Genomic DNA, 13,454 nt, shown 5'->3' with positions numbered 1-13,454 from the left:
CCTCTCTCACGGGATAACAAAGTTCACTCTGGTCTACGTGCTAAAGCGAGAAGCTGAAATGGTTTCTGTTATACGAGATGGCTTCTAGATAAATATGAAATGGTTTCCATAGCACTGTCTTGATCTGGTGGAAAAGTCTGGGCTAGGAAGAGATCAGGCTGGGTACCCTCTTAAAAGGAGTATAACCCCTTGATGGAGAAGTCTCCTTTGGTGAGGTAATTCTGGTTAGAATCCTATTCCACAGGATTATCTATTCATGTTAAAACAGTAGCTTTTGCTTCGTTTTATTCCCCATCTCCAAAATGCCCAGGGAAAAGGCCATGCAGTTGAGTTCTCTACCCCTGACCTCTAGAACGGCAGGCACAAAAATTATGTTTTCATGTCAGTACATGATACAGATGTGAAATTCGTGTTTCCAGACACTGTTAAATGCAGAGAGGAACACTGAAAAAACATTAGATTTTTATTAATTGTTTAGTTGTCTAAAATGTTTTAAAATAACAGCAGTAACCAACATTCCTTCAGACATGTCTGAGGGGTAGCCATTTTAGTCTGTACGTGCAAAAACAATGAGGAATCCTGTGGCACCTTAAATACTAGCAGATTTATTTGGGCATAAGCTTTTGTGGGTAAAAACCACATGATCAGGTGCATGGAGTCACCCCAGGGTTTCCCTGGAATGCTGGATTAAAGAGCTTTTGAGTGTATTCAATTTCACACGAAATTTGACAGGTTATCACATATGGGGAGAATAATTAAAATCTTGTTTCCCATTAGGTTTCACAGAGTCAGATTGAACACTTACAATCTAGGAAATGATCAATAAATCAGTTTGCTGTTAGTATTCAACATCCTGGTATCAGCTGTGGATCTGACACTGGATTTTTCATAATGAAGGTCTGCAAACATAATTTTTCAGCAACTTTGATTTGCAGTGGAATTGCTAGTTAACACATGATGTGTTTTTCACATCTTTAAAATTTCAAAAGAGCAGAATGATTGTAACTTTCATTAGAGAGGGTGAAAATCAATCTTATAATAGTAGGCTGCCTTGTGGCTTAATTAGAGTAACAATGTAACTTTCCTTAGTATAAAATCATTTCAAGAGAGCCCCTGTATTTCAACCTAGCTAGCGCCGTCCTGAGGGAGTGCGGAGTCCACTCTACCCTTGCTCCACCCAGGTCTTGCCCTCAATCCACCTCTTCCTCTAAGCTCTGTCCCTGCTCCACCCCCCACATTGGACCGCTTCCCCCAAGTCCTCTCCCCAGACCTATGATCCTGTCACACTTCATGCACGTGTTGGAGTGTGATCTGGTACTTGCCAGTTCTGCTTATGTGCGTGGTTGAAAGGCATTCTTAGTCTTCAATGTAGACCACATCTTCACAGTAAGAGTCTTATGCACATCTCCCTTCCAGATTATCTCCCAGGCCACTTTTCTTCCAGTTGGAAATGGCATGTAGATAAATTCCTTGTAGATAAATACAGGAATTACAGACTATCTTAACACATTGATTTTTCCCTCCTGCTATTTTCAGTGTGATAAATATTGTTCTTCAGGTGATGTCCTTATGAGTGCTCCACTATTTGTATGGTGGAGCCCTCACACCTGGGATCAGAGAGTTTCATCAGTAGTGCCTGTTGGACTACATGTGCATACCTCCTAATCTTGTATCATGAACAGCATATGTACACATAGCGCTGTGTGGTTCAGCTAGCCCCCAGTTCCTTCTCTGCCCCCTTGGTCTGGGACAGGATCTACAGCAGAGCCTGCTTCTCCTTGCAGCTATTCAGCCTTACCTGTAAGTTTTAGTGTACTTTAGTACAGGTTGAACCTTTCTAGTCCTGCACGCTCTGGTCTGGCAACATCCATGGTCCAGCATGATTTTAGGTAGCTGGATGCCCACTTATCATGGGCGTGACCAAGATTCCCACAGTCCCATAAAGTTTTACAGCCACCAGTCCTGGCTCTCAATGTCCTGTGCTGCTGTTTAGCTCTTATATACCCCTCAATGTTTTCTAAGAGTCCGGTCAGCAGTGGGAGTGTTGGTGACGCTGATAGACAATATTGACCTCCCGTGGATTGGTAACTTCTCTCTTTTAACCCTGGTCACTTCCCAAGGGTTCAGAACTAGAGAGGTTCAACCTGTAGTTACTACTTTTCTTTTCTCATCCTCTCCCTAAGAAAAAGAAAAACCAAAGCACACTTCTCTTTCCTTTGTTACCCTCCCTGCTAGCTTGTAGCTTAGAACTTTGTTTCCCTGATTCCAGTCCTTCCCTTTTGAGAAGCTTTCTCCTTCAACTTTCTGCCTGGATCTCCAGGTTTGAGGTGTACTTCCTGCCAGGATACCTTCCCAGTAACTGATGGTCACCCATAGTGCATCTGCTGCCTGGAAGAGGGGCATGTCCCATAGGAGTGTTCCCATTGCCACAGCCTGACAGATACATTCAGCTATGATGATCGGTGTGTTCACTATTGGACCATGGTCTGGATATTTCCTCCATGTGGCTTTCATAATCCACAAGGTTTTTCCCCATGCTGATGGGAAGGAGCTGGCTCTCTCTGGAGCATCACCTGTCAGAACACCATCTCCAGTTCCAGACCCAGAAAGGCAGCAGTACAGACAGAGTCCCCCTGTACTGTCATCCCAGCTCAGCTGGAGACTGAATGCATGGATGGGGGGAGAGAGGGACACCCCAACATCAACCTTCTTTCCCCTGCCCACAGACAGGAGAACACTGGAGTGGCATGATGAGGGCAGGCTCTGAGGGAAGAATTGGGTGGAGGGGGGAGAACAAGCAGTGGTGAGAGCACACAGCAGTGTGGAGTAGACACACCCCGTTCCAATATTCAGTTGGCTCAGCTGATTGTCCAATTCCCTCTGCAACTCAAGTTCCTTCACTCTCTCCAGAAGCTGCTGCTCATTTACTGCCTCCATAAGACCAGCTGGCTTTTGGCAGTTCAGGTGGGACTCTAGCAAATCCTACACATGGCAGCCCCTTTGGCAGACTGTCCTGGACAGTTGGCTCTCTCAGCACTTGATAAACTTGTGCATGTGCGCAGCTTAGCAGGAATGCTGCATACAAACCAGAGCCGCCTCCTGGCCACGCAGGTGCACGGTTTAGTGGGAACACTGATTACAAACCAGAGCCTCCTCTGAGCCACGCAGGTGTGCAGCTTAGAGAGAATGCTGCATACAAACCAGAGCCACCCTCTCAGCTCAGAATTTCAGCAATACTTGAGCTGAATGAGAAGCTGTCTCCATGGCGAACAATATTGCCTGCCTATGCTGCATCAACAGGAAGGGCGAAGTGAAGTCCCACTCTGTGTCTAGAGGCACTGAAATGATGGAACTGGGATATACAGATTTGTAAGCTTGCTCTTTACTGCAGACTGCTGCCCTCTCTCCCACTCATCTTCTGTCTGTATAAAGTATCTAGTTGCTTGGTCAGCGGCACACATTCAGATGGATAGCAGTCAGCCTATCTTCTTGAGCGCTCTTGTGCCAAGTCAGGAAGTAATGGGTGAGTGTAGGAATGTGATAGATGGAGACTGAATTTGGCAGTTTCCCCAGACAGTATTGCTTTTCTCTTCAACCTTTGCCACTTTACTTGGGTTCTGGACACCAGGACATGTACCATGCAGTGAACTCCTGCAGGCTGGTTTTGATTTCTAAATATGTGCTTTTTCTGACTGTCTGTGTAGCAAGTAGTTTAAAAATCACTAACAGCAACAAAATTCAAGTCCTACTATGTGTTGCAAAAGACAAATGCAGTTTCACCAAGGACTTTGGTAAGACTTGCTGCAGGTTAAAAAATTGATTTCTTTTGTGCTATGCAGATGCCTTAAGCACTTCTGCAGATTATATAAAGAGCAATAGCAGCATAATATATTTTGCCTCATTTTCATTCTGTACGTCAGACTAATAAAATGTTATTTTAATAAGGTAAGATTCATTGCTGGATTATTTCAATCCTTACAGCCTTTCGTGGACTCCCAAAATAAGCCAATAAGTGACTTGCAAAGGATTTTTGAGAAATTGGACTTGTACTATTTTTTATTTCTTGATTACATATATAAAGAAAAAAGGCTTGTTATGTCATATCTTCAGTGGGGAGGAGGTTCCTGCTTGTTTTACCTTAAATAATGTAGTATTTGGGAGTACCACTGGGTAATCTGAGGTGTGTATTGTACTAAGATGTTAGAGCTCACATTAAAGGGTTGGGGGTTTGGATATTTACTAGGCATTTTTATTCAAAATGCAATTCATCATTTAAGTGAAACAGATGTTAACAAGAATAAACAGATTTAATAACAGTCTGACTAAAATTCTTTCCTTCTAATAGCTCAACTTTTGCTTTCTTAGTTCTTGGAATGTACCACATTCGTCATTGCGTTTGTCTTCATTATTTGTTTAAACCAGAGCCGGCATTTTAAGATGTGCTATTTTAAGTGACATTTAGCCTTTTACAAACATAGTAGCTACTTTTGAGTTGCATGACAGTCAGTTAACTCATGGTTATAGCGCTAGAGCGAACATCCACGAGCTCTGGGAACACTAGTTTTTTCAGAAAGATAATCTCAAGTTTCTTTATGATGACAAAGTCCTAATCATTGATGTTGTTGGAAGATACAGTTAGGTGTATCCAGGATCTTCAGCTGTAAGAAACAGTCCAAGAGGATGGGAGGTAGGACTGCCAATGAAAATTCCTTGCTCCCAAGGGATTCTCCCTGGGTATTCTCAGCTTCTGTGCGCTTTCCAGTCATATTTATATGGACAGGGATAGTTCTAAAGGTATTTTGAACCAGGACTTGATATTAAATCCAGAATTGTAAGTGCAGAGTGCAGAAAAACAGTGCAACATGATTTAAGATGAGAGCCTATTCCATGTTCCATCAGCTGTAACTCCATTTACTTTCCATGATCAGTCCTTGGATTGAGGCCATGACTGTAGTCCAACCAAGCAAAGCATGAATCACTGCACCTGACAGGGAGCAATCTTCCTTCCAGGTGGAAACAGATGTTTCTGGCAAGTGCCGCAGTTTGAGTATCTAGGAAGAAACAAGAATTGCTGTTTATTAATTTCCGTGCATTTCAAAGCAATTTCTCCTTTCTACTAACTTTATCTTATTAAATTAAAGCAAGGGATTGTTGGACCACATGTTGGCTTCTTCTAGATGTTGGGGCAGCAGAGTCTATGCTCTCCAAAGCCAAAAGGCTGCTTATAGCTGTATCCTGAATTCTTTAACAGTTGATATCATGAGACATCATGGGCTCAGTCAATGTTTTAACAGAAATGTTAAAGGAGAAAGGGAAGCATGAAGTCTTGCGCACCATCTGTAGGTGTGAAGGCTTTTGGTGGAAAGAAACAGCTGCCATCACTGTCTGAGATTGGCTTTGTTCCTTTCTCCAAGACAGTGTGGTTCTGTCTACTCCTGCCCAGTCATGCACTTGGGTAACTTTGCCTAGGAAGGAGAAACTTGGGACAAGCAGATAATTAGTACATTCATAGGCATCTGTTAACTGGTATTTTGAGCATTTTTTTAAACTGGAACAGAATCATAGAGTTGGAAGAGACCTCAGGAGGTCATCAAGTCCAACCCCCTGCTAAAAGCAGAACCAATCCCTACTAAATTATCCCAGCCAGGGCTTTGTCAAGCTGGGATTTGAAAACCTCTATGGATGGAGATGACATCTCCCTGCATAACCCATTCCAGTGCTTCACCATCCTCTTAGTGAAATAGTTTTTCCTAATATCCAATCTAGACCTCCCCCACTGCAGCTTGAGACCATTGCTCGCTGGTCTGTCATCTGTCACCACTGAGTACAGACTCTCTGCATCCTCTTTGGAAGCCCCCTGCAGGTAGTTGAAGGCTTCTATCAAATCCCTCCTCTTCTGTAGACTGAATAAGCCCAAATGCTTCAGCCTCCCCTCATAAGTCATGTGCTCCAGCCCCCTAATCAATTTTGTTGCCCTCTGCTGGACTGTTTCCAATTTGTCCATATTCTTTCTGTAAGCAGGGAGGGAAATGGATGCAATACTCCAGATGTGACCTCACCAGTGCCTAACAGAGGAATAATTACTACCCTAGATGTGCTGGCAGTGCTCCTACTAATGCACCCCAGTGTGCCATTAGCCTTCTTGGTTACAAGGGCACACTGACTCGTATCCAGCTTCTTATCCACTGGAATCCCCAGGTCCTTTTCTGCAGAACTGCTGCTTAGTCAGTTGGTCCCCAGTCCATCGCTGTGTTTACTTACAGATTTCACTTGCTAAGGAGTACATTGCCACTCTGAATAACAGGTAAAGATATTTCACATTTACCTTCCATAACACAGGAGTAGTCAGACATGTGGTGCACACATCTCTTGTGCCTCCAGAATCTCTTGTTTATGATGTACTCTTATAGGAAAATCTTCAGCTTCATCTAGTATTATTTCTTTGTGACATGGTGGTTATCACAGATTTACTGATCTTTTACAGAAAAGTGTTATTGGCATATAGTTCTGGGCTTTTCAGTACAGGCAGTCCCCGGGTTACGTACAAGATAGGGACTGTAGGTTTGTTCTTAAGTTGAATCTGTATGTAAGTCGGAACTGGCGTCCAGATTGAGCCGCTGCTGAAACTGACCGCCAGTTCTGACTTACATACAGAATCAACTTAAGAACCCCAAGCTTCCCCAAGTCAGCTGCTGCTGAAACTGATCAGCAGCTGATTCCAGGAAGCCTGGGGCAGAGCAACTCTGCCTCGGGCTTCCTGTAGTCAGCGCTGGTCAGTTTCAGCAGCGGCTAAATCAGGACGCCTGGGGCAGAGCAGCTGGGGTGCTGCTGGGTTGCTCCAGTAGCACCGCTCCTCGGCGCTACTGGACCAACCCAGCAGCACCCCATCTGCTCTGCCCCAGGCGTCCTGATTCAGCCGCTGCTGAAACTGACCAGCAGCGGCTGAATCAGGACCAGAGCAGCTGGGGTGCAGACCAGGGAGACGCAGAGAAAGCCCCAGAGTACACGGGCGGCAGGACCGCGAGGTCCCACAGTCCGTGTACTCTGGGACAGCCCCGTTCGTAACTGCGGATCCGACATAAGTCAGATCCGCGTAAGTCGGGGACTGCCTGTACTCAAAAGGTGTTTACAAAGGAGGAAGCCTTTCAAAGAAATTATAAAAATGAATGAGGGGGCTGATAGGATTATGTGAAGGAAGATTTAGAATAGCTAAAATAACAATGGAATTGAACTAAGGGGGAAAATTACACTCCAAAGATTTGAAGCTTGATGCAGAGAGAAACTTGGCGTGGCAAAGGGAGGTTTAACATTCACATTAAAGAGATCATTTAGGTTGAATGTTAGAAAGAACTGACCAACAAATAATGAATTGTAGACTAGCCTCATAGCAGATGCCTAATTGTGCAATCAATGAAAGGGACATGATTAACATGACAATAACATTTCCATCGCCAGTTTCTGCACTTACTATTACAAGTGACACCTTGTATTACTATAGTTGCAGGGGACTGCAGGTGAAATTCCTGTTGCTGCATCTGGCAGCACTTGGTCTTTAGTCAGTTTCAATGCTTCATTGATAGTACATGCTAGTCCCCTGGCTCTGCATTGCCTATCAGCAACAGGTGCAGCACAGTTGGAACTGAGTCAGGAAGGAAGGAAGGAAGTCACTGGTGGGTGGTGACACAGAAACTGGGAGGGGGGACTTCATTTATTTCATGGTGGTGCCTTGAGGCCTGCCAAAAGACTCTTCTAAAAATAGGCAAAGGAGCAGTTTTTAAAAGGGTTTTTAAAAAATTCAGGACAGATTAAGTTCAGGTTGTTGCTTTAGAAAACTTATTTTTAAAAATGTCTATTTAAAAAAATTCAACTTGGCTGTCCCTTTAAAGCTCAATTGGCAAAACCCTGAGTTATGTGTTACAGCATGTGACCCTGAATTGCAGGGAGGGAGAACTAGACGACCACATTACTGGCCTTTTCAGTTTCATATTCATTTAGCTGTAGACTGCTGATATTTTTAAATCGTTCCATGTGTTGATACCATAGTGTCTCCTCACAGTAGAAGCCACATTTATCCGTTGCATGTAACTTGATAAAAGTACAATTTATTTTCTGAGCACTTATATCTAATCAGTTTAACTCAATTTTTTCTTTCATTTCCTTATGCCCATGTGAAACATTACATTTTCCTGTCTAGCAGTGGATACACAGAAACCTGAAGTGCCTTACTGTCTGATGTCAGGTTTCATATTGGCTTACAAGTTTGGCTCTTGTGAGTGTTGCTTAGCGCCATCTTAAGATGTGAGAACCAAAAAGCAAAAGCATCTTACTGTGCCACCCATGGGATGCTTAATGTCACTCTTGTGACAAGAGAAAATGTGAAAGTTCAACCATTGATATCTTTTAAATCAGTTTGGCGTTTTATGCAGTATTTTGCTTTCCGTGTTGGATGCGTTGGTGTGCGCCTGTAATCATAGCTGTTTGCGGGGCTGAGGCTAGCAAATCGCTTGTGAGTTCTAGGCTGTGGTATGCTATGACAATTGGGTGACTGAAGGACTGGAGAACAACACAAATAACTTGTTGTGAGCCTCCCTCTCTCTGTGAGGGCTGATGGACCAATTGTTTTGCAGGAAGGCTAGGAAGGCAGATTGATGCTTTCCTCTAGCGATGATGCTGGAAAACCCCCTCTCAGGAGTTTTGACTGACAGGAATTCTAAATAATGCACACATTTATGGCTAGAGGTCAGGATGGGCTTTGCCAGCTGGGATTCCTTTTGTTAATGGCAAATATTTTTGTTCATAGAGGGAGCATTGTCTAAGGTTAAAGCACAGGACTGGAAGTCAGAAGACATGGGTACCATTTCTAGTTTTGTTACTGCCATGGTGCCTAATAAAGGGAAAATCATTTAACTTCTCTGAGCCCACCTGTAAGAAGTGGATTATATTTATCGATTTTTTTTTGGGGGGGGAGTTTTAATTGTTTATGAAATACTTGTAAAATCATGGGAAATAAATGCTGCTTTATTTATTTCTATATCAAATTTTAGGGATTGGTGATTTAAGGGTTTCTCTGCATAGCAAGTTACTGTGCAACAAACCGGTATGTGACTCTACCGAATTACAGGCCTAATGCACTGTGGATTCACTCACTGGCTTGTCATGCAGTAACTTCTTTTGTACACTTGCCCTAAGTCACACAGTTAATACTTCCATTGAGCAGCCTGTCTACGTAAAAGCACTTAGTGATATAACTCACAAGATATTGCAGCCTTCATAAACGGGTTGCTGCCACCTCCATTGACGTTATTTGACAGTTCCTTTTCCTTGCTAACAGAAAAGCTTGCAGAAGCTCAGCGCAGGTTCGCTACCCTTCAGAATGAACTCCAGTCATCTTTGGATTCACAGAAAGAAACTAGTGGTCTTACCACACTGCGGCAGCGCAGAAAGGCAGTCTTCCACCTGTCCCATGAGGAGCGTGTTCACCATAGGAACATCAGAGACCTAAAACTGGCCTTCAGCGAGTTCTACCTCAGCCTCATCTTACTGCAGAACTATCAGGTACGAAGAAAAGAAGGGAAGAGTTTTCCCATGGGCTCTAAGTGTCCATTCCATTCTTGGTTGTTGGATTGACTTATCTCATTGCAATCAGAGGACAGACCATTGAGGCAGAGAATGGGAGAATGAATAGGTCACCACAATGATTTTGAGGTCGTATTCTTTGCTTTCAAAGCCAGATTTGAGAGTCTAGAAACTATTACCATAATATTGGAAAGAAAGATGGGGCTGTTTATTCTTCATTTCTTGACATGACCGTAGTAGTGTTGTTCACCTCACTGCGTCAGCATTTTCTTTTTTAAAGCCCGCTTTTTTTCCAGGAGTGTCTAACTTTTCTTTTAAATATTATGGGATGCAACTTGGCATACATTTTTTTCGCAAGAAGGCAAGTACAAACAAATACAATTTTAGGCATATTTAGATTTGTAGCACAGAAAAAATGGGATTGTAATGGCTGTAGAGACTGATGTGTGTGTTCCTTTAATTTAGTTTAATTGGTGGGTTATTTTATTTTACATCTTTGTGGAAGAATGGCTCATAACTGTACTAACTTGTGTTTTGGCATTTAATACTTTAAATTTTTTTTCTTTAAGTGTCATATTGTATATAGTGTGTCTGTCTGTCTGTCTGTCACTGGCAACTTCAAACCACTTTTTTTTAAGACTTTAGACCTAACTAGAATATTCAAACTTGGGTGCCTAAAGCAAAGCCCCTACATCCTTATATAGACACCTAAATAGGGCAAATTTATGGCAGGGAACTTTACCAAATGGAATCACACCAGTGAGATTTACCTTCTACAGTTCCATAAGAAAGGCAAAGCTTTAGTAGCTAGATTTTTCTGATGGGTTTCAGCTTCCCTAGACTTTAGTGGGTTTGATGTCACTCCGCATTTCCCAACATTAGACACTGTGTTTAAATCCATAAACATGCTTTCCTTTAGGCTCTCAGATTGGCAAATGTTGGTCCAAATAGTGTTAAAGAAGACTGCAAATTGGCCTGTTGTCTTATACTATGGCAGTGGTTCCCAACACGGTGCCCGCGGGCGCCATGGCGCCCGCCGGGGCATTTATGTGCACCCGCCTAGCGCTGCCCCACTCGCACTGCCGCTGCGCCGCTTGTTGTTGATTTCAGCCCCTCCCCCCATCTATCCCCTTCCCTCCGGCCTCTTGTCTAATCAGCTCCAGGAGAACTCGGGAGACCCTCCGCCTGCTCCACGAGGAGCTTGGACCCTGGCGCAGGCAGCGCCCCACCCAGCGCTCTGGCTCGCTCCTGCTCCCTGGTGTTTATACAGGGCTGCCAGCCAGCTACATTACCACGCCAGTCCCTCCGCACTTCCGCAGCCCCCCCGGGAGCTGCTGGCCGCAGAATCCCTTGCAGCGGCTGCAGGCGAGCCCTGGCCTGGCGGCTCCTCTCTCTCCTCTTGCAGCTTCACATCGGGGAAAGGTGTGTGTACAGCTGCAGAGAAAGGGAAGTAGGGGGACCCTTGACATTTTTCACCTCTCCCCCAGAGTGCTTCGACATTTCCGTGCGTGCTGTGGGGAGGAGACACAAGGATTTGGTGGGGAGAAGGAAAGGAGACGGAATTCTGTCATTGGGGGGAGGTGAGAGAGGGGAGCAAACTGGGTCTGGTCGGGATCTGGTTTCGCTGGGAGGGAAGAGGGTACAGGGTGGATCAGGTGGGGGAGAGAAGAGGGGTGGACTGGGTCCAGTCACTGAGAGGTCGGGTTTGCCTGGGAGGGGAGAGAAGGTGGAAATTGGGTTCCGTGCGTGCATGGGGGGGAGGGGGAGGAGTCGGGATGTGTGTGGACAGGGATGTGTATGGAGGGGAGACAGGACGTAGGCTGGGGTTGGCCGGAGAGTGTGGTGGGAGTCAAAGAGAAAGGGGCACTTTCCTCCTCAGTGCCTGTCCTGGGGGGACGGCCAAAAAAATGTTTTGCTTGGGGCAGCAAAACACCTAGAGCCAGCTCTGGCCCCACCCCAAGTTGCGCTGCCTAAGCGCAGCCCCTCCCCCGGGTAGTCCTGCCCCCAGGTGGCCCAGACCCCGCCCCCGGGTGGCCCAGCAGCCCCGCGCGGCGCCCACCACCCAAAAAGGTTGGGGACCACTGTACTATGGGAAGCCTTCAATTACTTACAGCTAAGTTCACAATCCTCAGAACTTTGTTCACTTCCTGGTGAAGCCATGTTGGTCAGCTTCTTCCTTTTATTTCTTTTACAAAAAGAATACTAGGCACTAGGATTTCATTATCAGGAATAATTTGAATGGCCTGGTAAGATGAGGACTATGCAAATGATTCCTCTGAAAGGCTTTTGGTATCAGTCAGGAAGGCAGCAAGGAGTCACTGATTATGGAGACTCTGCCAAAGAGAAGATAGTTTTAAATTCACTGAACAGTGACACAAATTCAAACAGGCTCTGAGTTTATAAGTCTCCACTTAAGCAGACTCATCTGCACCCCAAACTGGCAAGACATCTTTGAGGGTTTTATACTAGGTTGGAAAGTGAGAAAAACAGATGAGTGTCCTTTTTCGTTTAAAAAAAAAAAAGACTGACTGTGTCTGAACACAAATGTAGGCAGTGTGGTAAGTACTGCATGAGTTAATAAGTTATGGCAGGTAAGCTGTGAGGCATAAATGAAACCAGGTGGGAAGAATCTCATAATTGTAATGTTAATGTAGATTGTACTAAGCTGTATAGAAAAAATAGAACGTGAGGTGGACAAGGGTGGCATTATGTCAAATATATTTACAATTCTTTCAGGCTCCAATTTGTATAGTGGTGAAGCTTTTTGAGTTAGGTTACAAAAGGGGGAAAATTAAGTAGAAACGGTAGGTGTCTTTTGTCCGAACAAGAAGAAAAAAATTCTTGCACCAGTTCTAAAGCTACTTAAAATTGGAGGATACCAGTCCATGGAGTAATTTTAACAGCCCCGTTATGTGTGGGTTTCAGCCAAACGTTGATCATCCTCAAATGTTCCTCAGTTTAATATATAAAAAAAAGGTGATGACCCAAATAGTAAAACTACAGCTTGGATCTTTCCAATAGAGGAACTGATATGAGAATGTGAACATAAAAGGAGTGTTCAGGATTTATAGCCATAAACTGTTTAAATTCATCATAGAAAGCGCTGGCTTTATTTTAGCAGCCTAAAGATAATGCTTTTGGACGGGGAAAAAAAAAAGCAAATTGAGTTATTAGCCTAGCGAATAAGATGTAAAAAGAGGGAGCATTAAAATCCACTATTATGGTGGAAGAATGGCAAGTGCTCAAACCATCAATATATCTCTAGTTAAAACTACATCTATTTGACCTGCTTATGATCCTGAATTTTCTAATTAACAGAAATTTACATACAAGCAAGCACTTTCTCTCTGAACCTATTCGTTCCACCTACGTGATTTTGCATTAAATTGCATAATGTAAGTCATCAGAGTGGGTTTGTGGTATTAGCCATTTATGTGTTGTCAAACGGATATTTAATTTAGGCGTATGGACTTTAGTATCTAACAGAAATTGAAGCTGAATGCGGAGGAGAAAATTTTGTTTTTGAATAGAAACTATCTTCAGTAGTAAGAAAAATACAGAATGTCAGACTAAATTATTCCTCTGATTTTTTTAGCTTTTGTGATTGTATCACTGCAAAACGCTTTTATTGAAACTGCTATTTAACAGTGTTAACTTGGTTAGCGCACAGCTTTGGAGTCGTGGAACTTGCGCTGTCAGAAGAGGAAACTCCACCTCAAGAAGAACTCTAGGCTACTTATTGTAAAAATATTGGGCTGTTCTTCCTGAGTTATGCTAAGAGCCAAAGAGCTACAATAACTCAAACCAGCAAATAGCATTATTGAGTTCAAGGCAACAGTAAAATCTGTGACCAAAATTATCATTTTGTTACAATTTTT

At 43.7% G+C, this 13,454-nt stretch overlaps 1 protein-coding gene across 2 annotated transcripts in view; it reads left to right on the top strand.

The window, feature by feature from the left end:
- XPR1 (xenotropic and polytropic retrovirus receptor 1) overlaps positions 1–13,454 on the top strand; it is a 171,362-nt gene that overhangs the window by 104,720 nt on the left and 53,188 nt on the right. For both annotated transcript variants that reach the window (XM_075936816.1, XM_075936817.1), the window contains exon 4: positions 9,332–9,555. In XM_075936816.1, the coding sequence (XP_075792931.1) occupies positions 9,332–9,555 (224 nt within the window). The remainder of the gene's footprint in view (positions 1–9,331; positions 9,556–13,454) is intronic.

The sequence above is a fragment of the Pelodiscus sinensis genome, chromosome 9 (assembly GCF_049634645.1).
Source record: "Pelodiscus sinensis isolate JC-2024 chromosome 9, ASM4963464v1, whole genome shotgun sequence".
In the NCBI taxonomy this organism is placed as follows: domain Eukaryota; kingdom Metazoa; phylum Chordata; order Testudines; family Trionychidae; genus Pelodiscus; species Pelodiscus sinensis.
This window is presented reverse-complemented; position numbering and strand designations above follow the sequence as displayed.